This window comes from Lissotriton vulgaris, chromosome 9 (assembly GCF_964263255.1).
Source record: "Lissotriton vulgaris chromosome 9, aLisVul1.2, whole genome shotgun sequence".
NCBI classification, from domain to species: Eukaryota; Metazoa; Chordata; class Amphibia; order Caudata; family Salamandridae; genus Lissotriton; species Lissotriton vulgaris.
The window spans coordinates 1,111,708,208-1,111,735,582 of NC_141697.1; the positions used below are offsets into that span (position 1 = coordinate 1,111,708,208).

The 27,375-nt window shown below is 42.1% G+C and overlaps 1 protein-coding gene across 8 annotated transcripts in view; it reads right to left on the reverse strand.

The window, feature by feature from the left end:
* The window catches only part of SLMAP (sarcolemma associated protein), a 1,163,639-nt gene that overhangs the window by 982,411 nt on the left and 153,853 nt on the right, over positions 1–27,375 (reverse strand). For all 8 annotated transcript variants that reach the window (XM_086939108.1, XM_086939110.1, XM_086939104.1 and 5 more), the window contains exon 2: positions 11,871–12,018. In XM_086939108.1, the coding sequence (XP_086795234.1) occupies positions 11,871–12,018 (148 nt within the window). The remainder of the gene's footprint in view (positions 1–11,870; positions 12,019–27,375) is intronic.

Consider the following 27,375-nt stretch of genomic DNA (forward strand, 5'->3'; position numbering starts at 1 on the left):
TTGCAGATTGAGTGCTCATTGTTATTGATGTACCAGAGTGCTCAAGATCTTGTCTTGCACTTGTGTGTTTAACTTGGAGCCAATATGTTGCATATTTAGATGGGTGCTAGCGTTGTACGTGAAATTGACAGAGTGAGAGGTGATTTAAGGCATTAAGCTGTTGATGCGGAAATCTTTGAAGGATATGAAGGTTTGACCTTCTCTTTTGGGTTGACCTCGGTTTGTTGGTAGGCCACTGAGCAGGGAGATCAGCGTGGTGATGTGGTCAGTCAAATCTAGGGTCATGGGTGGTTTACATTGGATTGTTAGAGAGTTACAAGGGAAGTTGGCAAAATTGTTTTTTCAAAATGACATGTTCATTTTGAAACATTATTGCTTTCAAAAGTAGGAAAATTCAAGGCAAAGTGTGTGTGTGTGTAGTATGGAAAGGGGCACAAGTTATAGGTTGGAGACACCAGGCAGCATTGGTAATACAACTGAGATAAGGCGTGGAGGAACAAATTACGTTAACTCCAGCTCTGAGAAAAATGGATTGTTGGAGTGGTAATTATCCGAAAGTATTCAATTATCAATTGGGAAAATTAGAGGGTTTAAAAAAAAAATAATATTATCCTTCGTAGTAATGTTGAAACCTGAAGTAAATAAAGCGAGGAATATTCCCCTTGACATCAGAATGGTTGGCACCTATTGTGGTGGCTCAAATGCAAGATCTCTCATTAAGAATGTGCAGTGACCTCTGGATTTTTTAGCAATGCCATCTATGTTAAGACACAGCCTGTCCCTAACCTAAACAAAATGATATCCATGTTAGGCCACGTCAAATGGTTCGAAACCATTGATTTATCATCGAAGTACCATCAAGCTAAGTTACATCCATCGTCATGTCATTTGGCGCTAATCAACTTAAACGCATGTCAATCGATTTGGCATATGCCAGTGCAGTGATTCAACTAACAATTAATATTTTTATTTGATTGTATACCATGTATTTGTTACTTTCAAGATGACATATTGGTGCAAGGAAATACAGAGGTTTAACATGATCAATTAAAGAAGGTCTTGACAATATTACAATAGAAGGGATTAACAGTCAAGGCGAACAAGTTAGGAATAAAAGTGGATAGTGTCACTTGCATAGGGCATAAAAGACAAGACAGGAGTTATGGCACAGGACAAACCGGTTATCAATATAGAAAATGCTAGAAGAGGACTAAGGTATAGGCCGAAAACGCAAGCTTCTTCCATCCCTATGATACGTTGACAGACAACAGACTGGACATGTGAGCCTCAGTTTAGTCCAACATATGCATGGTTGCTCAGACTATTTCCCCGCACCAAAATGTATGCACCGAAATGTATGCAGCAGATAGCACTGCACCCATGTGAACAATTTGATGTTTATGCACCATCTGAGACATAGATGTATAGAGAAAAACTAACAGAATACAAGTATATGAGCTACTATGCTGGACATAAGGGAAAGGTAATGTAATGATGCTAACTTTGGTAAAAAACCAACCTACTAAAGGTTGAAAATCCTGATAAAGGGGAAATGAGGGCATTTCTGGAAATTGTCATATTTCAGTTAAAATTCACGAAACTAATTCTGTCAAAACGATGTTCATGTGCTGGTAAAGAAAAAAAAATCAATTTGCATACAATAAAATAAGTCAATTAGAATTTGACAATATTAAGGATGAAATCCAGAATGCTCTGCCACTGGGTGTGATTGTTAAACATTTTTAAACTATATTGACAACTGATGTGACTGCTTTTGTTTAGGTGCGGTGCCAAGTCAAATACCAGGTATTATTATCATTTATTAGTGATTGATTATAAATTTTGCACTGTATATATATTAAATGATACTCAAAGACATTATTCAGTGACAGAAAGAAACATTTGGCTGTTTTATGGGGTGTAAGATATTTCATCACACATGTATGGGGAACATCATTTAAAATCCTGCAATGATCACAAACTTTTGGTACAGTTATTGACTCCAAAAGTATTAGGGCATGCATCACACCGAACTGCCAGATGGGCATCTTATTTAGATTCATGTAGTTAAATTTGAATGGAATGATAATGGATATGCACACAGTTTACCGAGAATTAAGATGTTAAAGAGACATGAATATGGCCCCAACATGGAACAATCAGAGGATGAAGGTCGGTTGGCTCCGCAGAGTAAGGAGAAATTACTGAATATGAATAGAATTAGGCATACAAGAATGATGAAGAATTGAATATCTTGGCTAAATTGATTTGTGATTATTTTGGCCAAAGAGTTTCCAGGGCTTAGAGTTTTAGAAAGGTAGAATTGAGCTATGTTAAGGTGGAAAATGGCACTGTGTGGAATAAGAGTGGAGTTGTGGTTTGTGATAATGATTAAGTTGTTATCAATGGAATAGAAGAATGGAAGGTTAACATGAGTGATGGCAATGAGATAGAGCATTCAGCTGTGGAAGAAGGTACCCATAACAAGAAAAGGAAGATACAATTGCCAAGTAGATACAGAGATAAAGTAATAGACAAACATTTTGGTAATCGCCAATATGTTATGTAAATATGCACATTTGTTTTAAACTGTAATTCTTTATGTAATCTGAAATGTTGTGACAGGAGGATATGTTACACAGAATGTTCTTATTGAGCATTCTATCTGGAATGTATGATACGTTGTTTCAAGGTGTTGTCAGTTTTATCGAAGGCCACACTGGAGAGCTGTTGAATAAAGCTTCCTTCTTTACTTACAGGCTTGTAAGGAAAGTAATTTACAGCAGTAATCATTCTGGAGTCAAAGGAGATAAGCTATGATCTATATTTTAGACAGATGATGATGTCCAGCCAAGTTAAAGATTTGGCTGCAGAGCAGTCCGATAAATTTGTGCCAATCCTGTATGTGATTGTGCATGCAGATGCTGCATTAGTCGGACATCCCTTACTCCCAGCCACCAACCCATCCTTATTTACCCTCACATGTGTGGATAAGATATGGGGTAAAGCCAGTGCAAACCAGGCTGTCTTCGTCTTTTCCTGTGATCAGTACTGAGGGATGCCTTTAGGGCTACTGCTATGACTGTTTTTTTTATGGTGGCTTTCAAACTGCAGCCTTTGTTGCTCATATAGTTGACACCATGCCTGCAACAGGCAGTCGCTGATAAAGGTGCCCTCTAAAGGCGTAAATATGATTTTTACTTTTTATTTTAGTTATAAAGCGCAAACTAACAGTCGAACATCTAGCACGCATCATCTCAGGCCATAATCCTAATATTCTACAATTACGTTGGGCCTAGACTAGACCTACTATCCCTATCTGGTAGCTAAAACCAGAATCGTTAAGAGTACCAAGTATTTCGGGAAACAGCCAGTCAAAATACTCCAGTACTTCACTGGCAAAGCTGCTATGGCCTCCCCACCACAACTGGAGTGGGATGCCTTTAAGGCAGTGGTCTGGGGCCAGAGCCTAGCAGAGTCAAAGGGGATCAGAGACACCCTATTGGCATAAGTTCTGACTGCTTAACATGATCCGAGGGAAGTAGAAAGCCGGAAACCAAGGCGCCCAGAACTAAAACCTGTAGTGACTCAGATATTACGGCTTCAATGCTTCGGCTTTAAACAATATATGGATAGGACGCATGCTGAGCGTGACAAGTCGGGTTCTCTTATGGCCTGGCTAGCTAACTCGTCAAAACACAGCTCACCCATAGTGGAAATTGACAGCAGGGGAAGGGAGCACATATGTACCAGGATGAAATTAATGACCTCTTTGACCACTATTACTCGACCCTGTACAAAAGTGTCACAATATCTGACATCCCGGCAACAGAGGCATTCCTTGGGGCACTGCACCTTCTGCGCCTTGAAGAGGAGGCAGAGGAGTTGGGTGGTGACATTACTCCACAAGAGATAACTACAGGTGCCGTTAACATGGCAAGCAACAAGACCCCAGGAACAGCTGGATTCCCAGCTGAGTTTTATGCTACCTAATCTACGGAATTAACACCCAGACTGGTAATGTGCAAGCTGTGGCAAAGAACTTCCGGTGTCACCCAGACACCACTAGGGTGGTGCTCAGTCTCCATCCTAAAACCAGGGAAACTGGCACATGATTGCACAACATATAGGCCACTGTGGATGTTAAACATCTATTATAAGATCTTAAGTAGGATACTGGCAACCAGACTTTTACCCTTAATGTCCAAATGGATTCATTCAGATCAATCGGGATTCATTCCAGTACGAAATACAGCTGTCAATATCCGAAGGCTACTGGCCATAATAGCAGCCTGAGACTACGATCGAGCAAGTGCTGCAGTTTTCGCTGACGATATTGAAAAGGCATTAGACAGCTTGGAATGGCACTACCTATATGAAGAAAAATTACAGATGGATCTGGGCGGAAACTTTCTCACATGGACAAGACTGCTTTATACAGATGCAACTGCTCAAGTCTGTATGGGGAGGGTCATATCTGCAAGATATTTAGTGGGACACGACAAGGATGCCCCTGTCTCCCCTGTTCTTAGTGTTGGTCTGGAGCCTTTGGCTGCCTATTTAAGATTAGGATGGGTCGCTCAGGGATTACAAATCAGGCGGTACTATAATCGCATAGCACTCTCTGCAGATTACCTACTAAACTTCATACATAATTTAGGGGAGGATCTGACGGAGCCAGAGCCATGTTGGGGGACTCTTAACTTCTATCTGGCTTAAAAGTAAACTGACAGAAATTCAGGTTATTCCCCACTGTACCACACAAAGACCCACTGGAGGAGGGCTTCACTCAGCTGCAGTGGGAACCCGCTGTTTGGCTTACCTGGGGGACTAGATTTACCAGGAATGTGCTGATCTTTTGGACGGCAATGTGGGACAGGCGGTACGATCCCCCCGCTCCCATATGGATTTTTAGAAAAGCCTACTGCTCTCTGTAGCAGGCTGAATAGTACTTTTAAAAGATGGTGGCTCTTCCCCACTTCCGGTATAGATACCACAAGCAATATTCAGAAACCTTGACTCTTTTAATACTGCCTTTATATGGGGAGAGGGATGTAGACAAGTAGCACGGACTACGGTGCAGTGCTCATCAGTGACCGGAGGGCTAGCAGCCCCTAACTTTGAGACTTATTTCATGGTGCCAAGTTACAATGGCTTCTCCAGTGACTGGTGAGCAGACGGGACCGGACTAAGAAGCTGGCCCATTTGCAACCTCACTAAGGTATTGCTGAGAGTAAAAGACACCTCTACCAGGTATTTCAGGTGATGTCATTTGTTTTTTTAAAAACCTATTCCCACACCAAGCAAAGTGCCATATTCTCCTGAACTACCTCTCTCTACTGAAAGACCTGCCAATTACATGAACTGGGGTGTGGAGGGTGGATGGGGGGACTCAACAGTTGGACTGAAGCGGGGCAACAATGATGGGGACCTCTTTTGGGTATCAGAGCTGCTTCCCTTATGAGGAGTTCCGAGCAGAATTTGATCTGCTGCAGGGACATTTTCTCCTACATAGGGCGGTCACAGGGGCACTAAGGAAACACTGGGATACTGGCTCCTGTGAACCCCACACACTTGAGTACTATCAATATATAGGAACCTCTACAGGTACCATTAAGCACGCCGAGATCAACGCCCTACTAAAAAAAAAACACAGCGGACCCAAAGGACCTCAAGAACTTCCGTCCCTTCTCCCTGCTTCCATTCCCGGCGAAAGTCATCGAGAAGGTAGTCAATGGGCAACTGGCCCACTTCCTCAAGGAGAACAACATCCTGGACCAGTCCCAATCTAGATTCCGCAGCAATCACAGCACCGAAACCGCCCTCATTGCTGCCACAAACATTAGGACCCTATCGGACAGCGGCAAAACCGTGGCTCTCATCCTCCTGGACCTCTCGGCCGCCTTCAACACCGTCTGCCACCACACCCTAGGCATACGCCTACTCTATGCAGGAATTTGCGACGAAGCCCTGGAATGGACCACCTCCTTACTCACCGACAGAACCCAGAGGGTTCACCCCCCCCCCATTCCGTTCTTAAGCCACCAAGGTCATCTGCGGCGTGCCCCAAGGATCATCCCTCGGCCCTACCCTTTCCAACGTTTACATGGCACCGCTCACCAACATAGTTCCCTCGCACAACCTCAACATAGTCTCCAACGCCCACGACACTCGGCTGATCCTCTCACTTACCAAGAACCCGCCACCGCCAAAACCAACCTCCAAGAAGGAATGAAGGCCGTCGCCTACTGGATGCGGAATAGCCGCCTGAAACCTAACTCAGACAAGACAGAGGTCCTCATCCTTGGCTCCACCCCCTCCGCCTGGGACGACTCTTGAAGGCCAGCCATCCTGGGAGCTGCACCCACACCCACCAACCACGCATGCAACCTGGAGTTCAACCGGGGGTTCGTCCTGGAGTCATCACTCTCAATGTCCCAGCAAGGCAAGGCAGTCTTCTCATGCTGCTTCAACACCCTCCGCATGCTGTGCAAGATCTACAAATGGATCCCCACCGGTAACAGAAGGACAGTCACCCAGGCCCTCGTCAGCAAAAGACTAGACTACAGCAATGCCCTCTACGCAAGAACCACGGCCAAGCTCCAGTAAAGACTACAAAATCACCGCCCACCTGAAAGACCTGCATTGGCTCCCAGTCAACAAGAGGATCACCTTTAAGCTCCTCACCCAAGCTCACAAAAGCACTCCACAACGCCGGACCAGCGTACCTCAACAAATATCTCACCTTCTACAACTCAAACCGTCAGCTTCGTTCCGCCGAACTCGCCCTCGTCACCAGCCCACGCATCCACAGGACCTCCACCGGCAGCAGATCCTTCTCCTACCTCGCCGCCAAGACATGGAACACCCTACCCACTCAGTTGCAACATACCCAGAACCTGTTGACCTTCAGGAGACTTCTCAAAACCTGGCTGTTCGAGCAGTAGCTGCAGCCCGCTAGCCCCAAGCACCTAGAGACCCTCACAGGTGATTAGTGTGCTCTACAAATGATTGATTAAGATGATATCATGCCTATACAGAGCAATACGAGGAGACATCCAACAACCACTATAACACCTGAGATCACGATGGGGAGAGGATCTGGGAATGCCTGTTACTGCCAAGGACTGGGGCAGTATTCTAGAGAGTAGGTCTCCAGGAAAGCATGCTTTAAATTAATCAATGATGTCCTCCATAGAGCACATCTTACCCCGGAATGGATGGGTAGCTATTTCCATCAGGCAAATGCGGCCTGTCCACGGTGGCAGAAGAGGAGAGCTCCTATCCTACATATGTTTTGGTCCTGACACTCACTGCAAAGGAGGAGGTGATAACTAGGATTGAAGCAGCCATTGAGGAAGAAATTCCTTACTCACTGAGCCACTGTCTCCTGGGTTGGTTTCCTCGCACGTCCAAAACCAGTCCTGAGTAAATTTCAAGACTTGGCATTTATCCTGGCCAAGCATGAGATCACCAGGAATTGGAAGTTGCAAAGGGGCCCTATATAATTACACGGAAAAGGGAACTGGAGAGGTTGGAGGGTTGCGAAAAGAGATTACTCCTGAGAGAGGCTAGACGTGGGATAGGCACTGTAGACATAGCCTGTGCTTGGGAAGCACGGGTGTATAGCTTCTCCACCCCTGAGTCAGACACTCCCATAGCTTCTTTGGCACTGTCACCCAGACTGCCACCGAGCTGAGACAAATTGTGGTCTACTATATACATCGAACGTTTTATTCTGTCTGACTTTAGATGCAAAGGTCCTGCAGAGATGTTCACCCACTGCCCAGTCCCCCACCTTTGTGTATTCAGCTACAACATTCTGTTCTTACAACTATGTAACTATGTACTGACTCTTGAGGGGGGTGGGAATTGTTTGCTGTTCCCCGTGTTCTGATGAGACCCTCCATTACAAGTAACTTCTGGAATGTGCACGAAACCATGATGACAGGGTTGTTTGTTTGCAAAAACCCAATTAAATTGGTTTTAAAAAAAATGTAAAGTGCAAACTACTGCCAAGAGACTTTCAGGTGCTAACAGCCTGATAGGAGAGGTGTTTTGGCCGGAAGGCGTTACAGATAAAAATCCAATAACTATTACTGATAAGTTCCTATAGAGTAAAAAGCCATGTTTGAGGGCCTTCTTGAACGGAAGCAGTTAGGAGGAATTTTAAAATTTGCTGGAAGTGTGTTCCACTGTTTAGCAGTAGTGGTAATAAAACATCAGCCTCCCCAGTTTGTCAGACTGATGCCTGAGAGTCCCTACCAAAAGTAGTGCAGCAGCAATCAGGAAAACCTGGTCAGTGCAATAGGCTAATTTAGAAAGAGGACCCCTGTTTTGGGAGATCATTAGGTAAAAATGGGAAGATTTTCCAGAACATTTTTAGGGTGTAAAAGGTGTAGGAAGTGGTGGCATTAGCCTGGTGCTTAAACGATCGAGCCGACTTGAAGATTATTCCAAGGTTATTTGCTTTGGTGACAGGTGTTGGGAGCATGCTAAATTTGTGGGTCACCAATTAGGTGACCAAAAAGAGGTGTTTGGACCACAAGAGAAGGACCTCTTAATGCTAAGTTCCATTTTGAAGGAAAATGTTTCCCATTCAAATGTAGGTATAAGAGCGGAAAAGGTCGACCTAAAATGGTCACAGTAATCAATCAATAGACCTCTGCCTCTTTTCCTCGGATGGTCCTGCCTGGCAATGGAAAACCGCCCGGGACTGCAGAGACCAAATCTTACTAGACAAAGCATCAGCCCATGTCTCTATTACGAAGGCAATGTCAAGTGTGTGGGTTTCCAGGAATTCTGCAACCTCGGATTTGTTTTTTACAAGTGAACTAGCGTTGATTAACATGCAGTACCAAATGTGATTTGTCTATTAAATCAGACGTGGGGAGCATGGGAGGCTGCATTGATCTCACCTTAAAGTTAGTTAAGGAAAGATTACACCAGGGTCAACTCTGTGGGGCCTCACCACTGTTACAACTAAGGGATGGGCCAGGGCAGCACTTACCTATGGGATTTAATCCAAGGAGTTAGTTCTCTTAGTAGCAAATTATTTTGCTGGGTTCTGAGGTAAAACCGGCAGGGGGGCTGGCGCTGAGCAGGGTCAGAGTGCGAACCGGCCCAGATGGGCTGGCCTCTAGTGCGCCTTCAGCACGAAATCGCCGTGGACATGCTGTACAGCAATTTTTGTAGGCCGGCATTGGGCAACATGGCAGTCAGCGCTATACGTCGCTTGTACAAGGGGAAACCGTGTGGGAAAAATAAACATTTAACGATTGTCCAGCAACCCCTATTACACTTCCTAAGCTACATTGAGAAGGAAAACTACTGGTAACCAAAGGCAAACTAAATAAAATATGAGAAACACTAAAACCAAAAACGGGCCACTGCCCCCAATGATGACCGCCAGGTGCGGTTCAGGAGCCAGGCATCTCCTGTTAAGAGTGCGCTTGTCCTTACAAACTAATGGTATGGACTGAAAGTAACTGATCAAATCTGCCTCCAGTGTTAACACACTTTCCAAAAATCATTTTTATGTTGTTGGGCATATCCAAGATATTTCTGTGCACCTTCATAGGTATAGAGCCACCCTTCCCAGTGTTACATAACTGCATGTAATGGACCTCTTTCTAAAGTGGCACAGGGGGTGAAAAACGATGGGTAGAAAGGCTGCACCTAGTGATTGCAAGTGCTTAGACTATTTGCAAGTACTCCACCCCTCACTTTTTGTTCTCTTTGATGTACTCAACGGGTGACAGAATACTGCAATGGAGTCAATTATGGAATCAATTCCAGAAACGTTACTTCCCCTTTCTTAGTAAACCTTTACCTTCAGTCCTCGTTTCCTCTTAAGTGAGCTCCGTGAATGGCGAGACTCCATACCACCTATGGTTACTATAATGAAACACTGTGGGTAGGGTATTCACTAGTTTCATTGTGTTTGCTTGCATTAAGTTGATCCTCTTCCCAAAGATACTCAGAGTTCGACCTTTTTGCCCAGTATCATGGTAGATGGCACCACAGGATTCCTATGCAGTTTCTTTATTAAAATACATTATTAAAAAAGTCAGAGGTTGGTTGATCTCTTTGGTATGCTTGTTCACATTTGTCACTTTGCACTTATTCACAAGCCTTGTCGCTATGAAAGGAGTCAGGGGCATCGTGGATGGATTGATTGATGAAATGGATAAAGAATGAATAATGGTCGAAAAAATGGCTGCATGTAAGAATATGCAGATGAAATAATGGATATTTATGGGTGAATGGATTAATAGATAGATGCTCAGATGGAAGAGAAAGGGGGACGTCTCCTAGGGAGGGGGTCAGCTCACTTGTTTTGTGTCAGATCTTTTATTTCAAAGTGGGGAATGCTTCCAATTTCTGGTATCCCCTTGACAGGAGTCAACATTGTGGTTTTGAGAAGATGCTACCTATTTTTCAATATAAGCTTTAGGATGGATTTTCGCTTCACAGAGCAACGGGGGTGCCCCTTAAAATCACATAGCAGTGCTCCTGCTTAGAAATAATAAGTAAACATAACTCTTTAGAAGATCCTTCTATTAGTGCATGTAAACAGGAAGTGCCATCTAGTAGGGAATATCCTGGTGTTGGAGCCATTGCACCTTCCCCCGGAATCACTCATTCCATTACAATGATCACCTTCAGGGCATCAGTCGAAGGAAGATGGCCAAGAAGGTTTCAGAGGTTTTTGTGAGCAACCTTTAGGCTACAATTAAGGGAGTAATATTCCTCATCAGAATTAGCTTCAGAAGAAGAATATGTTCATTTATTTAACATCAATGTGTTAATCCTTCTGGTTTTTACAGCAAAAGGGGTATCCTGATAAAATTAGCTACTAAGGAGGGGCACTCTGTTAAATGCATAAACAAGTGCTCCTTCACCTGTCATTCAGAGTCTTATGGAACAAAGACTGGCAAATGGAGCTACCTTTTGGCATATGGAGTGGCTGGGGGTGGTTAATACATTGTTTAACAGAATTAGCAAATGAAACCTATTTAGGTTGCTAGGAGTGCATGGTCTCAAGGCTGCCTTTTTACTTCAAATGCTTCCTCCATTATCATCGACAGAATGGTAATGGTCCTGAAATTATTTTCCCCTTGCTCAGGACCTAGCCACAGGCTCCAGGTAAGGCTTGCACCTACAGTTTAGTATAGGGTTTGAATGTCAATGTTGAAATTACTCATATGGTGAACCTGCTTTTGATATAATTCTGGAAGGGTAGCAGCTAACAAACATGCATTAGGAATTTTAGCTATAGTGGCAACTTGCATGCACGAAGTTCAGTGTCACCTTTATTGGCTGAAGTTTGGAGTGAAAAATGAGGAACAGACATTACTATACTAAAAAGCATGCATGTTAATGCTGCTTACTTATGTGTGTGATGTTACCAGGAGTCTGAAAACACGAAAAGATTCAAGCACGTGAACCTATGAAATAGCCAATGATGGGGAACTCTTGTGTGTCAAATAGTTGTCAAATCGAAAACACCAAGATTGTGCAGCTGTCACTTATATGGCCCTGGGAAGAAAGTAGGATACAAATCCTGTATCAGATAATTTTAGCTGACCAAAGGGGATATCCCTTGCTTCACTTCATTCTCTGAAGAAAAAAAATGAAGTCAAGCTCAAGCCTTAGACGCGCTTGATAATCTGAATGTTTCACTGCAGTGCGAGTACTCATTTCTATTACAAAATCTGCTTCATGTCCAGCCTCTGATACCACAATAACCCAGCCTCCTTTATATAGTAGGTAACATTATTAACAAAAGATTGTGATAGCTGCATTGTTTCCAGATTATATAAACATACCAAATTACATGATTACACAAAACTGATTCACTTGCTTACCTTTCCGGGTATTCTCAGTCACATCTACCCCAAATTGTATGATATCACCAGAGAGGACTTCGCATGGTGGACTTTCCTCAGAGCCACGACTCAATCGTTGGCTGTTTATAAAGGTTCCGTTACTACTTTTAGTGTCTTGTAGATAAAACTAGAAAGAAAAAAAACGTTTTTTTACATCAATGTATTGAGAGAAAAGAATGAAAACTTACAGAACAAACACATATTTGGTACAAGAAGCTGTTAAGCCAGGTTTGTACTATTTCTGGGACATAGGGCTCATGGATGTTCCAAATGTTAACAGCAAATCAGTCTGCGGTGTCTACATGAAAACAAAGTCAAGTTAAAAACCCCTCTACACAACCTCATCCCAGTTTTGGGAAACCTTTCTACAGTGAAAGGTGAAGAAAAATAGGTATTCCACCATTTGCATTATTTATGCCTTTTATTATGAAATACACTTTCTACAACTCCTGAGGCAGAAAAGTACTGAATTGAATCATTTAACAAAATACTGCAAAAAGCTACCAGAAATAGCCATGTTTGAAGAGCAATGAACTAAAAAAAAAAAAAAATAGGGGATGATGTGAGCTGATGGAGAGCAGTCTGCTCAACAATAAGATTTAACAGAATGTACATCAGATTCTAAAGCATTCCAAATAATACGTTGAGAACAACAGTGCCACTACAGATTTAATATTGGTTCTGACAAACAATTAACACTACGTGCACCTAATGGCAGATTGTGGTCACAACAGACCCACTATTGATCGAGTATGGGTTCTAGTAAACTAATAATTCTTCGCTCCAATGGTGGATTGTGGTCGCAAAAGTGCTACTGATGAAGAGGTATGTATGGGCCCAGTTAAATGACATCAATTGCAAATAATGGTGGAAATGAGGTGGAGACATTAAACTAGAATCCTTTTTCAAAGCTAAGCCAGCAGTCGGTGCAAAAACATAATTCATATCCCCATTAAATAGAATTCATATTCAAAGCTGGAAGCAGTACATCATATCAGTGAGACTTTGTTAAATGTCATCATGGTCATTTCATGAAAAAATGTTGAGATGAATGGCTATCTAAAGAGTAATATACTGATGTACATGATGAGAAACTTTGAAATATTTTGAAATACTACACAAACACATTACTCTAGGATTGCTGTGTTGAAAACGATTGAGTTTTCCGTTGGTTCTGCCGATCCTTTAATTTTTAAGCAGAGTTTCAAATTTTCCTGAATTTTGTTTTACAGACAGAGATTACTGACAAAATTAGTGGCCGAAAATAAAAAAAAAATCTTCATTGGATAAGGGGTAAATTGGGGACTCAGCAGGTTATTTTTTTCTCTGCCGCTTTTATTCGCAATAGAGTAATTCCACAATAGTTTGCACTTTCTATAGATTACAGCTAAAAAAACAAGCACTCTAGGATACAACTGTAACAGTCCTTTACCATGCCAATTAATTATGAGGTTACTTCGAATCGTTGACATCATGGTTACTGTTTTATTTTGCAGTTATTGTAGTTAGGTTACAATCGTTGGTTTAGTAGTGTAATGTACATTAAGAGATGTGCAGTATTTTAGGATGGTTTACCTTATGCAGACAGATGGAATGTGAGATGGAGATTAAACATTTAGAACTAGAATACAAGAATTGGTGGGAGATCAGAACAGCTGATGTGCAAGAGCAGTTAGCTGGCTGTGACACTTTCTATTGGAGAATACACCTAACTTTCAAGCTATTACTTGTGCCACTTAGTTACTGGCAGAAGGACCACTTTGCTCGCAAACAGAAAACTATCATTTTAATATACAAAAGTGTTGTATAGCATTTTAGGACCCTGGTGTAATTTTTACGATTCATGCCCTTATATTAGGTATAAATCACCATGTCCGTATATAGGCATAGAAATCATAACCATATTTAGACATAGCTCATGCAGTCCAAATACGGCATGGCTACTTCCACTAGTTCCGAAAATCCACAACGATTTCTTGGAATACTTGGCTTCAGCAGCTAGGGACTTCCCCTTGCTTGAATATTGATTTGTCCAAGAACTCATGGAGTTTTCAAAGAACTGAGACTCTTTGATTACGTTATTATGTCCACCTTTACGTCAAACTCGGCACCTTCAAGGTATAAATATGCCCACACTTGCCTTAGCAAACACACAGTGTTATGGAGCAGTTCGACTATCTACTTGCCTGACAGATCCTGCTACAGCAAGTGCCAAAGGAAGCCGACCCCCCAGCAGACGCACTGAGAGACGCTGTCTTTTCTCTGGCCGAGAAATCCAGCTCCAGTGTTTCCAAGCTAGCCTTGCGGGTTGTTGGGAAATCGAGTCCTGAGCCTGACCTTCTTCATTCTAAACCAAGGTACGGAGCGGATTAGACCCCAAGAGAAATCTTGGATACATTATTGGCAAAGAATATTAAATTTATGCTACACCTCACTTACATCTTCCCTCGTACTAGACTTAGCTTAGGTCATCGGGGTAGGCGTATTTTATAAGCACCAGTTGAGTACTTTTTAGCCTTAGTTATTTATGTATGTATTTATCTATGGTCTAGGAACCATACAATGCTTTTACAGAATTATTTTATTCTACTCTTCTTACTGTGCACATTATACTTTGCAACCAGTATCACGATTGTAGCAGTTCGTTTCTTCTGTTTGAGAAAGAAGACTGTTCAATAAATACTTTTATTGAAAACGTCCGTATATCTATTTCTCTGCACCTCTGCTTAAACGAACCATGCACGAATGACTGAGTAAAATATCTATCTATTGTTTCCATGACTCTGAAGATCAGTTTTATCTTGGGGATACAAATTTGTCATGTTTATGCGGTTGTCAGAAACTAAATCCCTTCTTGAGAACTCAAAAAAGTTTCTATTGACCTCTGAGCTAGCTGGCACTCACAATTAAGTCTAATATATTGGATAGAGACCTAGTAGACATAAGTCCTACGTCATATCTATAGGATATATTATTCCAATACGCAGAGCCTATTGGGAATATAGGACCTACACTACAAAAGTATAATTTTAATAACTCCAAAAATAAGCTTGTTTTAATTGTATCTAGTTTTACTCCAATTACTCTAATATAATACATCCAAATCTACTTTTACAGCACACATGCAACAGAAACAGCGTGTGAGAGACACTAAGTAACACCACATATTACAAAACAGCAAGGTGCTTAGGGACATTTTCACTCAGCTACACCTTCTGGTTATTCAGTTAAGATTCCATACTTGTGGGTCTCAGTCTTCAATGCATTATTAAACAACTTAATTACTTCAAAGGCTCTGAAAAAGTTGAATTGTGTTTGCTGCTTAAGGATATCTTTATACAAAACCATTCATCTACCTTTGCAACAGTTAACAGCTCTCTTATCATCAAACCATGCTTTCCTTTCTCTGGCCTTCACATCTCTCTTTTTCTCCAAGCCAGTTGAACTCCATTTAAGCTAGAGTCCTTATCTATCCACCTATGATGGAGTCACAGTGGAACTGCCCTTCCTTCCTCTAAACAATCCAAAATGCATTTTCTTGGTACTGAATGTGGGGTCAGCCTATTCACCACCACCCTTCTGTTTACTTCATCCTTCCATTCTCTGACATTCTTTGCCATTTTTTATTTCCATCTGAATGTTTTAATTAATCTGTTGATTCGCTTCACCATGTCACTTGCTTCAAGAATATACAATCCACACTTTTTATGCTTGAGTTCATTTTTTCTCAAGAAATGTTTCAATATATCTGGACACTAGCTGCACATTATTGTCTGTAAATATTGTGTTGGGGAAGCCTTCATTGCAGAATAGACTCTACAATACATCTTGTCGCAATGCAACTCACCTAAAAGACCTAAGCCATCTTGAGTACGTCTCAGAGTATAACAGCATACACTTGCCTTAATTCATTATGATTAAGAACCAGAATGTCTAATGCAACCACCTTATTGAGACACAGGAAACTTTCTAATAACCATTGGTTATCACTACCTACACTCTAAGTAATCCCTCATCACCCTTTTCACCGACACTTCCATATCTGGCTGTCAATAAGTCAACCTCAATCTCTTATTTTAGACATACCTTGGTATTTCTCATGATTCAAATCAACTAGCTCTTCCATGAGTGACTTCATTGGAACCAATCTAGAACCTTTGTATTTCAACCATAGCCTTTCTGCCAATCAATCTTTTACAAACTCTTTTTCTTACACTGTTCACTGCTTTCTCTCCTGTTATCCCATTCAATTATCATGACGTATCAAAACTTGTCCTCAGAAATGAAGCTTCCCTCAATTTCACACACTTAATTGTCCTCATCTTCCTCCAATTCTCCTTCTAACGGACTATCAAGTACATATGGCAATATTATTGACAAAGCATCTGTTATCTAAATTTTAACTACCAATACTTACTGAACCTCGAACTTAAACTCTTGTAGAGATATTGCCCATTAGATACCCTACTTTAATTGGCATCCATCCCTATTTTGGTTGAAAATTTCCTCAAGAGGATTATGATCAGTTTTAATTCAGAACTCATCACCCCACTACAACTTTTTAAGCTTCCCGACTGCCCAGAAAAATCGCTGGCACCCCTCTCCCAATAACGGAGTAGCAGGTTTCTGGGAGGTTTAAAGTCTGTGACACAAACAATATTGTTTTCTACCTTGCCATCACCTGTACCAAAACTGTAACTAACCCTTTCAGACTAGCATCTGTGATGAATGTAGATTTTACAGCTGAAACAAACATTTTTAAATTAGGGGCTGAGATGAGTTCCCTTATATTGGTAAACTCACTAATCGTAAACAAAATCCACCTTGCCTCAAAAAGCTTCTAATTTTCCTACTCTTCACAAACCCTTTAACAAAAATATTATGCCATTCCTAGAAATCATATCTCTTTCTTATCGCAGTTGCTGAATTATGGTTTATTAGCTCGCCTTTAGGTTTAATCCCACTACCTGAAATTCAATGGAGATTTTAGCAAATTTGCACTTTGTATATTTTATTATAATATTTACCTCTCTTGAGAACTTCCCTCACTGGGATACCGGCCAACCACAATACTCTTATTTCATTCTCTCAAGTCTATACATAATATTGGCTCTCCACTGGCCTTCAATACTGCAACATAGGGGCCAACCTTCTCTTCTATGATGTCTTCACTCTCCAGCCTCTGCAATTCTGCCTGTATTTCTTGTTGAATCCCAAACCGAAACACCCTGTACTTTGCAGCACCTTGGTGATGCCCCCTTAACCAAACATCTGCTGTGCACATAACACAACCCATTTAAAAAACAATTTTAAACAAGCATTTACAATGGAATAGGTCTAGCAGCATTAAAGTTTGAGTTATTGGTGTTGTGTATGACAATGCGTTGCATAACATTTTTAGCAAACTTTGAATTGGTGAGCAGGGAGAGTGCGTGCAAGAGTATGCGGTTGCTCACAGCGGGTATTATTCACACAGCTCTGATAATGCACCTCACGCACAGGGCTGAGGCAGGTATTATTCACACAGCTCTGATGATGCACCTCACGTACGGGGCTGACGCATGTATTATTCACACAGCTCTGATGCACCTCAGGCACGGGGCTGACAGTTATTATTCACACAGCTCTGATGATGCACCTCAGGCACGGGCTCACAGCTGTTATTATTCACACAGCTCTGATGATGCACCTCAGGCACGGGCTCACAGCTGTTATTATTCACACAGCTCTGATGATGGACCTCATGCAGAGGGCTGAGGCAGTTATTAATCACACAGCTCTGATGATGCACCTCAGGGACGGGCTCACAGCTGTTATTATTCACACAGCTCCGATGATGCACCTCACGCACGGGCTCACAGCTGTTATTATTCACACAGCTCTGATGATGCACCTCATGCAGAGGGCTGACGCAGTTATTAATCACACAGCTCTGATGATGCACCTCACGCACGGGCTCACAGCTGTTATTATGCACACAGCTTTGATGATGCAGCTCACGCACGGGCTCACAGCTGGTATTATTCACACAGCTCTGATTATGCACCTCACGCACGGGGCTGACGCAGTTATTATTGACACAGCTCTGATGATGCACCTCAGGCACGGGCTCACAGTGGTCAAATTTGAAGGTAAGTGAACTGTAGTTCACTTACCTTCAAATTTGACCACTCTGAGCACTGTGAGCACTGTGAATTCGGAGGTCTCAATCGAGAAATCGTCCCCACCGTAAAAGCTATGAAGACCTGGAATTTCAAAATGCAGTTGTTAAAACAAGCATTTGAAAATCTGCATTTAATTAAGCACTAAATAGGTCAACTCTGATCTCATCTCGCCAAATAGATAAGAGCATATTTGTGTGAAGGTGACATGCCTGGCCAGTGATAAACTCTTAAAACAACTTACACCCCCAGGAGTGATGGAGCAAGGATTCGCACGTAAAGCGACTTGCTCACATTCATGAACCTCGTTAACTTGTAATAGTATTAACCAATCCTGTTTGTCATTAATATTCCACTTTTACAGTACACGCGGGTGTCCCAGAGACGCTTGCCTATGTGTCTATTAATCCTAACAACGCTTGCATACTACAGAATGGCTGCTTCGCAGAAATCCAGTCTGCGCATGAGTCGGTCATACCCATGTGATGTGACGCACTCACAGTTTTGGAGGGATATTTCGCTCATGCGCATTGCAGCTAAAATGGCCGCTTGTCTCTAAACATGCTCTCTGCTTGCCCATGCAGCTTTGCATTTCTGTCTATTTCTGCTTAACTCTTAACCGCTATAGTTATTATGAAGTAAGGGGGCAGTGTAGATTATCATGGTGTACAGTGTATTCATTTTTTCCTGTGTTTCTAATTTGTTTTCGCTTACTTTTCATGTACCGCGTATCTGTGGGCCTGGGAGTGGGGAGCCTCTCCATCTTAGAAGTCTATGTGGACCCGATCACGTGACATGAGAACCGAGCCTTGCATCAGTGGAACTCAGCCAGCTGGCTACCGAAGCGGAGATGCTCCTGGGAACCTGCCCCTTAACCCAGGGAGAAGAAGCTGAATTTCACCTGAAAACGTTACATTTGTTTCTTTCCACTGTGTGCTCTATTGTTCTCTTCTACACGTATGCCTGGAAACAGGAATGTAAGGGGTGGGTACTGAAAATTTAATATTAAACATGGGAACCCAGAATTTTAGGTGGTGACAATGTTCTAACCACCTCTCCTGACCAATCGTAAGTTAGGGACCGTGTCACTTGCAACATTTGTGGGCGGTCTAGGGACCCGAAAAGGGTATAACTAGCCTAGTTTTAGTTAGAGAAATTGTCCGACTTGTCCGAATAGCTGACCTGTCACCGACCCTACAACTCTATAGGTGATTGATACAGAGAGCTGCGGAGCCCTCTGTCCAAACTTTCCACAAACTCCAAGGGGTGGAAATAGTCTTAAGTGCTGGCGAAGCACTTTGCTGGGAGATTCGAGAACCCAATCGGGGTTATTGGCGGATTCCGTGCAGTGAGGGGGTAGCGCAGGCGTTGCATCCGAGGCTGCAGGTGTTGGTCGTGCCCTTTTGGTGAGCCCAGTCCTGAGGGGTATCCTGTCCTGATTGTCCGTGAGCTGTACCTGCTCACCTACTGGCATCCTAAATCCTTGAGGGTCCTTGTCCTCGTCTTTTCCCGAAACTGACCCGTGGCCAGGGTTAGTCCTCATTCCTGTCCTAGGTAAATATAACCTGTGGGTGTTCGTTTCTATCCTTTTTCCTCCTGTTCTTTAATAAAGCCTCTATGCCCATGATAATCTCTCTGTCATCACCGATATCGTAAAAGCGGACTGTTCATTAGTTATGTTCCAATTTTTCCCTTCCTGTAGGGCATACTGAAACTGTATTACTTTAATAGTGTGTTTGCCTGGATTGATGTCTAGATTTAAGTTTAGTTAACAGATAGACTAAGATTAGGGTTGAATCACTTAACGGTCTCTAGAAATTCACCGACTAATGTGGTTTAAACTTATCTACCCTAGAATAAGCCTGAATTGAATAGCATGTTCCCTGTTACCCTTATCCCATAGAATCCCACTCGCAATCAATGGTGCTTGCCCTTATCCATAGCTACTTTATTGTTGTAATCTTGATCATTGATGTTTTGATTTGCATCAGTTTTATTCTCTTATCTCTTTGAAATTTACTTACTATATAAAATCCTTAAATCCCCCCCAGGTGTCTGTGGTCATTAAAGAATCTCAAAGTGTTAATGAATGAATAGAGTATTTAGAATTATCTTGTCACTTGTCCGCAACTAGCTCATGATTCATCGGGAGAATATGTGCCTGTGGTAAGTCAGGTACCATGGTAATAGTGTTAAAGAAGACACCTACAAAGTACTGATAGTGGTGTGTAAACTCGCCCGACTCACAAAATAGTGTCGTAATCACGTCATGGGCCCAAGTGCGTGAAAATCTGGTAAACTCAGAGTCGGGTGACCTGCGCGCTCTATCAGGAGTACATGGCAGCGCATTTTTCGATGGTATTAAAGCACCAGCTCATGTTATTAGTTCTTTCATTTCGGCAACATGGAGACAAGACATCTTATTCCCTTCTGGAAACAGCAGTCGCAAAATCCAACTTGCAGACTTTGTGGATATAATCAAGAGTACCCAGCCCACATCTTCTTTTTCTCCAGTACCCTTGGCACAAAAAGTAAAATTCTCCTAAAACGAATCCTCAGAAAACTGGAAATAGGCTCATGCAGGGATCGGTTCCTACTTGGTTAACTGGCACGTTTGTACCCCTAGCTTGCAGGGAGATAACGTTTTTTATGCCGCTATTTAAAGAAATTACAACAAAAAAAATGTAGGACTCAGAGTAAAATGTAACATTTCTATAGGTCAAGACACATGATCAGGTACTCCAAGCTAGCTAGATGTATGCCTTTAGCTGCACCACGGACACCTACCATACGTTACGATGAGACTATAGACCATGAGCACTACGGCCCCTCGGTCAGAATGAAAACAAATTCTCTTAATTTGAAATTGCTTTATATGTAATAGTATTTTAATTGCAGGATATTTTGCACAAACCTAGAATGCACTGTTTAATGTTAAAAATGTAAATAGTTTTTTAGAACTGCTTTGAGTAGTTTTAACATTCTGAATGTACTTGATTTGGTTTCAATGGTATGCAATGCTTTTAACTAACCTTTTAACCATGAAAACAAACTTGATTTGGCTCGATTTGAAGGTATTACGCCATTATTTTGTCATTTTTACACTTCTTAACACTCTCTTGGCATAGTTTAAACCAAATATAGCAATAAACGACAGGGCCTTCCACTGTGCACCAACACGTGTTGCTGGGTTTTTGTCAACTCTTGTCCACTAATGAGCAATATAATTATGAGGAAAACGCTGCACAGTTCCAGTGGCCCCAGGGTATATGTCTTTACTCACCTGCAAATTGCATCCATTATGCACATGATGCAGTTCAATTAAATTCCTCATTTTGCGCATGAGATTATCTGATTTTAGCAGGAGACTACAATCCAACGTAGGCCCCCTTTTAGACAGGAATTCGAAATGTAAATATAGTCATGACCAAAGCTTTCAGATGTGCAGTTGAAAGTAGAAAACGCTCTCACTCGCAGAGATTTAGTATTCTGGGAGTAAGGAAATATATGTTCGTCTTGCCAGTTCATGGATTTCAGACCAGCTTTGATTACTTTTTTTTTTATTCTAACTGATAATTTGATTAAATCTAAAATCGGTACTATCTAACGTCTCCAACCTCGCCCCCTTTATCATCAGTAGATAATAGGATTTTAAATAGTTAGTTAGTTGGGAAATATGTTGGTAGGTGGAGATTTAATTATTCACTATTAGCTCACTACAATTCTAAGTAACGCATGTACCAATTCTCCTTCTGAATGATTTACAATAATAACCCAACAGCAGTAAGGGATGATCTAGTAGGCATTGTCATGAGATAATTTCCCAATGCTGCATAACCAATGAACAGGCCATTATCAATGGTAGCACTTTCTAGAGTGTCCTTTCATGTTCTGTTAGTCTGACGTTAGTAGCCCAGCAAGTCAGTGCATGGCTGTCATTAGATCGGTCTGCCATGTTGCTCCGGGTCTGCCTTGAGCGAAGCTTTAATAACACCAGAAGCCATGTTGAATTGATCTCTATTAAAGTGTAAACTCTAATGACCAGCTCGCTGTGCGTGCGTGCATTGCACTAGCCTGCTGCTTGTGCTTTGCACACACGTACGTGCATCAAAGCGAAGAGCACTAAATAAACAGCTGTCCGGGCTAAGCACCAGGAGAACCGTCATTTGTAATAAATGTATTAGCAGGACAGGGTCCTTCTGAAACATTCTGGTGGGAATAACAGGACGTGTGATTATACCACACAGAAGCTCGAATGGTGATTTAAGCACAATCTTTTCATGATTCAAGCAGAAGAGAAATGTGTGTTATTGCGAAAGGCGTCTCGTGAGAAAAACAGTTTGGCAAAATAACTGTTTTACAATTTGATTTAGAGTCGGATTGGTAGATGTGAAACACAATACGTACTTTCGTTTCTAAGAGTCGTGCAAACCAGCGCCGTGGATTATACACCTGTCTGTGGACCATGTGCGTGTGTTTACTAAGAGAACGGCCTCTTGTAAAAGCAGGCTACACATCTAACGAAACAGCACGCCACTGGCAAGTGTAGAGTGCATGTGCGTGCGTGTGTGTTAATTGCATTTATTTAGCGCTTACTACCCCTGATGAGGCCTTGAGACCCTAGCGGGTGAGTAGCGCGCTTTACAAATTCGCTGATTGATTGATTTATTGATTTACAACGGGCAGCTAGTTTGTCGTGGTTTATTGAACTGAGATCTTGTTTCAGAATCTTTGATTTAAGCGGTTGAGCCTTCCTCAATATCATCTCCCTGTTAATATAGAAAAGGATGCTGCGATGGTCCGACGAATCACAAAGAGATATGGATTCTAAGGAGATGCTCTGATCCTTGGAGATGAGGTCCAGGATTTCCCCTTTCGTGTGGGTTGGTTGGTCACAGTGCTGTGATAATTCGTGATCATTTAGAAACGATTTGAGGCAGGATACCGCTGGGTCATTGTGTTTGGACCAATGCAGGTTGAAGTCCCCTAGGAAGATTTGTGATACTGCAGTCTCGACATTGCTAGAGATGATATCCATTAAGTGCTCAATGAAAGGGAGATTATCTCTCAGTGGGTGGTAAAAGGTGTGAAGTTTACAGATTGGTAGGTTCTTACTTGAGATGTCGAGACAGATATTCGCAGGAGGAAGGGGGAGAGGACTCCATCTGAGAGATCCAGAGAGTATTCCAATAAATGCAGGCTAGACCACCACACAGTTTCAGATTTCTGTCAAGACTGACTATATCATAAATGGGAGGTAATAGGAGGAGAAGCGGGATTTAGCCAAGTTTCGGTGAGGATATCTAAATCGTTGTGTTGGATGAGGTCAAAGATATTAGAGGCGTGTTTACTGGCTGATCTGCAATTTAATAGTACACACTTGAGACAAAGCGGATTCCAGGGGGAAGAAGTCTGGGCGATATTCACCATAGTGAGGTTGTCAGAAATGCTGCATCTCCGATTGTGGGAAGGGTATCTGTTCGGGTTGGGAAGGATGGAGTGTATTTGCCTCGGAGGGTGAGGTTAGCATTGGACCAAGGGGAGCATGAAGGGAGATGGTCTTGAGGATCAGTAGCCGCTAGGCCAGGCTTAATGCTTCTGGGGCAGGGTGGCGAGTTAGAGGAGAGGAAATAGATTTCGAGATGGTGGGGGCTAAAAACTGTCCATTGTGCACAAGACAATCCTTATTCACTAGGAGGCCTTTGTTACCACAATGTAACAAATATCCCTGAAAAATAATTCTCTCAGGCTTATAGAACCACCCTTTATCCATCTGTACTTTATCCACTAACTTATTATCCTTGTAAGGAAGTAAAGTAAGAGGGGGAGTGGTTACGATGTCTCACCATGTAATGCAGTGCTGCAATATGGGCGCCCTGGAAAAAAAGCGGGAACGCTGCTTCTAGCTAACTCGACCCCCCTTGTGGGGGCATGTAAGGTATACATTTGACATGTCCTTTTCAATATCAGCTCCCTGGAATCTGCAATTTGTCGGTAGATCAGCTGCCGGAAGTCAATCTACGTTGGGAAATGGAGGGATTACCATATTTAGGTATCTGGGTGACACACACCGAGACGGCTCAGAGGCACCTCAATGTACATAGGGTGGTGTCAGGCCTTGAAAGCACGTTCAGTTTTAAAATGGACTGCTCCTCTCCGTGAAGGGTATGGCTACCATTGCAAAACTGATGTTCCTTGAGCGTTGTGTGTATCTAGTCCAGAATTCGTTGTTCCCACTGGCACTGCTGCTTTTTTCTAGCCTGGACAGACTGTTAGTCTCCTTGATTTGGGCTGGGTGCCACAGTAGGGTGGTGCTATCTACGCTCTGAAGGGATTTGAAGGATTGGCAATTCCAGATATCAAATTATACTACTATGCAGCACATTTATAGCATGCCACGTGGTGGCTGACAGACAGATACATAGGAGAAGAGGCTCTTTCGGCTCATGCTTGGTGTGGACACATTAGCTCAACTCTTGTTGTTTGTCGATTGGAATATCCGGTACCATATTTGGTCAGAACCACTGTGGCACTTTAGAAACAGGCGGTGAGATAGGTGCTTCATCTGGCTCCCTTTGATAGGGAATTGCAACTTTGGGATCTTGCCCAGTTTTGGGCTATTGGTAACAATACGACTATGGAGCAATGGAGAGTGGGCGACTGTCAAATGGTGGGCGATCTGTATACCTGGATCTTTTAATTTTATTTCAGGAGGCTCAGGCTACTTTTGGAATAGTCTCAGATCACTTTCGACACTATGCTAAACAAGGGAGGTGTGGTGTGACTTTCTGGCCGGCACCGCAGGTGTCAGAAGTGCTGGGGAGCCTGGTTCGGGGGGAGGGGGTGGGGGCAGCAGTTGACTACCCTGTGTTATAAGGCCCTCAGTAGGGACATCTTGGAAAAACCCTGTGCGGCGGTGGTCACATGCCTTAGAATTGGTGCATACTGCCTCATGCAATAACCAGTTAAAACTATTACATTTTAATTTTCTGCATCGCACCTATGTGACTCCTTACAAATTAAACAGAAAGGATCCCGGTAGGGGAGCTCAAGATATGCGATGAGGAGGATGGCACCTTTCTACATTTAGCTTGGTTAAGTGTTGGGGCTCAACAGTTTTGAAGGGTGGTAGACCCCAGGATAGAGAAGGTCACCTGGTTGGTGATTTAACTGACGGCTTGCCTGTTGGGAGTAGTGACACGACCTAAAGGTCAGAAGATCTCCTATAGACTCGTAAACCTCTCCCTTCTGTTGGCCAAACTGAGTAGCCATAGGTAGTTGGGGTCTAGGAGACCACTGGTTTAGAGATCTCCTGGAGTGGGGAGCAGCAGAGGAAGGGCATATGTGTTTGGCATGTACAGACAAAGGGGCAGTGGAGGAGACACTGGCATGGAGATAACTTCTTGACCAATGTAATAATGATGATTATTCAGCTTCTGACGTCAGCACTGATATTGAACGCTGCCTTATTTAACTATTCAGTGCGTTTCATGATTAATGTAACAACCAACTGTGTAAATGTCAACTACATCGCACTATGATTGGGTTATATGGCTTGGTTCATGTATTACAGACTGATATTCACGGTGTGGTTCTCTTAAATGATGCCTTTTCTGGCATGTGTGCTGTGTCGCTCGCTTCAGGACTATTGTATTCTCGCTGACTGAGGACTTACATCTGTGATCTCGTGCACTGTATGGTTTGTATTTGTTTTATACCAATATAACATAGATGTAAAAAAATATATACATCACCGCCCTGCATCATAGGCTTAGAAGGCCTTCATTAGAGGGTGACAAATATTAGAAAGGATGTTTTGGACCATGCAAAAGAGTTATCTTGTAATTACCAGTCAGCAGATTATAGAGGATGCCCACCTAGGCTGTGATGGCAGACCTAGAGCCATGTTTTCACTTTGTCATAATATGGGTGGCACAGCCCTGAGTAACCAGAGGACCATATACTAGGGTCTAATTTGTAAGTTAACTATGCCAATCAGAGATTAGCCAATTCCACATACACTTTTTGAGGGGAGTCAAAAAACTAGCACCAAGGTCAATAAAAAGTGGGAGCAAAAAGTTGGGTGAACCTGAAAAAAAAGAAAACATTTCCCTAAAATCATTTCTAATGACCGCTACACGTGATAGATTGTTATGTGTTTTTTTACAATAATCAAAACCTTAAAAAGGTAGAGTTATCCTTTTGCCATAATTCAGATCTACAATTTCCTATATTACACTCAAGCATCAATTAGTCACATATTCTTCCATCCGCTGTGCTATTACATTAGATGAAGATTAAACTAGCATATGCAGATCTCTTACTTCACTTTCAATTGTTTAACCATCTCTTTGCAACTTCTTCCCAAAGTGGTACCTTTTTAAAAAAGTACTCACCTTGGGAAGATAATGGCTATCCAGATCATTCAGTCATTTAAATGTAAGGTATCAGCCTCTGACAAATCAGGGAGAAGGTCAAAAGCTTCTTGACAGTCAGGCGACAAACAGTGTAGAAGTAAAGCTGTTTTTCTCTGTGACCTTAAAAATGATCACATACTCTAGCATAACTATAAAACTCTTTTTTTCATTTCTTATACTTAAAATAGGTTCACCTGGAGATGACAGAAAGAAAGGTGAAGCGGTGACATTCTGCATAATGCTTGATTCTCCTTAACTCAAGTTTTCGGCACAACACAAAAGTTTGTTTAACAACTGTACTCTGGCCTTCAACCCACCTGCTAATAAACAAGGTTAATGCCACGCTTCATGCAAAACAGAGAATAAATAGGAAATATACAGTATCTTCATAGCTTTGTTGGTTTCAGTATATATAAACATATATTCTTCCACTTTATTGATCTTTCTTTTAGAGACACCAGATGTTAATGTATACATTTTTCATCACTTATAATGTTAAACAAGAGAGAAGTTATTAGTATATTTTCTGATGAGGGAATATATAGAATAAGTCCACTGTATCTGAAGACAATCTAACCCTAGACAGCTAACAAATAAGGTTTCATTTCCTTCCTCAAAAGAGAGCGAACTATCGATCGACCCCCCCTCCCCCCCCCCCACCTTGACATCTAGTGATACTCATGTACCCGGCTTTGAAGTGATGAGAATTATTATTTAAATTCTTTGTATCATTACAATTTTGATGAGTTCTTCTATTGCCCACTAGATATATTTACGACCAGGACACTTATCCTGTTGATCCTAATTTATTTTAAATGTATAGGTATTTCTCCATCAGGCCTTGTTAGATCTGGTTCCGTGCAACCAGAGGGAATACACTTTTACGGTTTGATTACAAGCAATGGA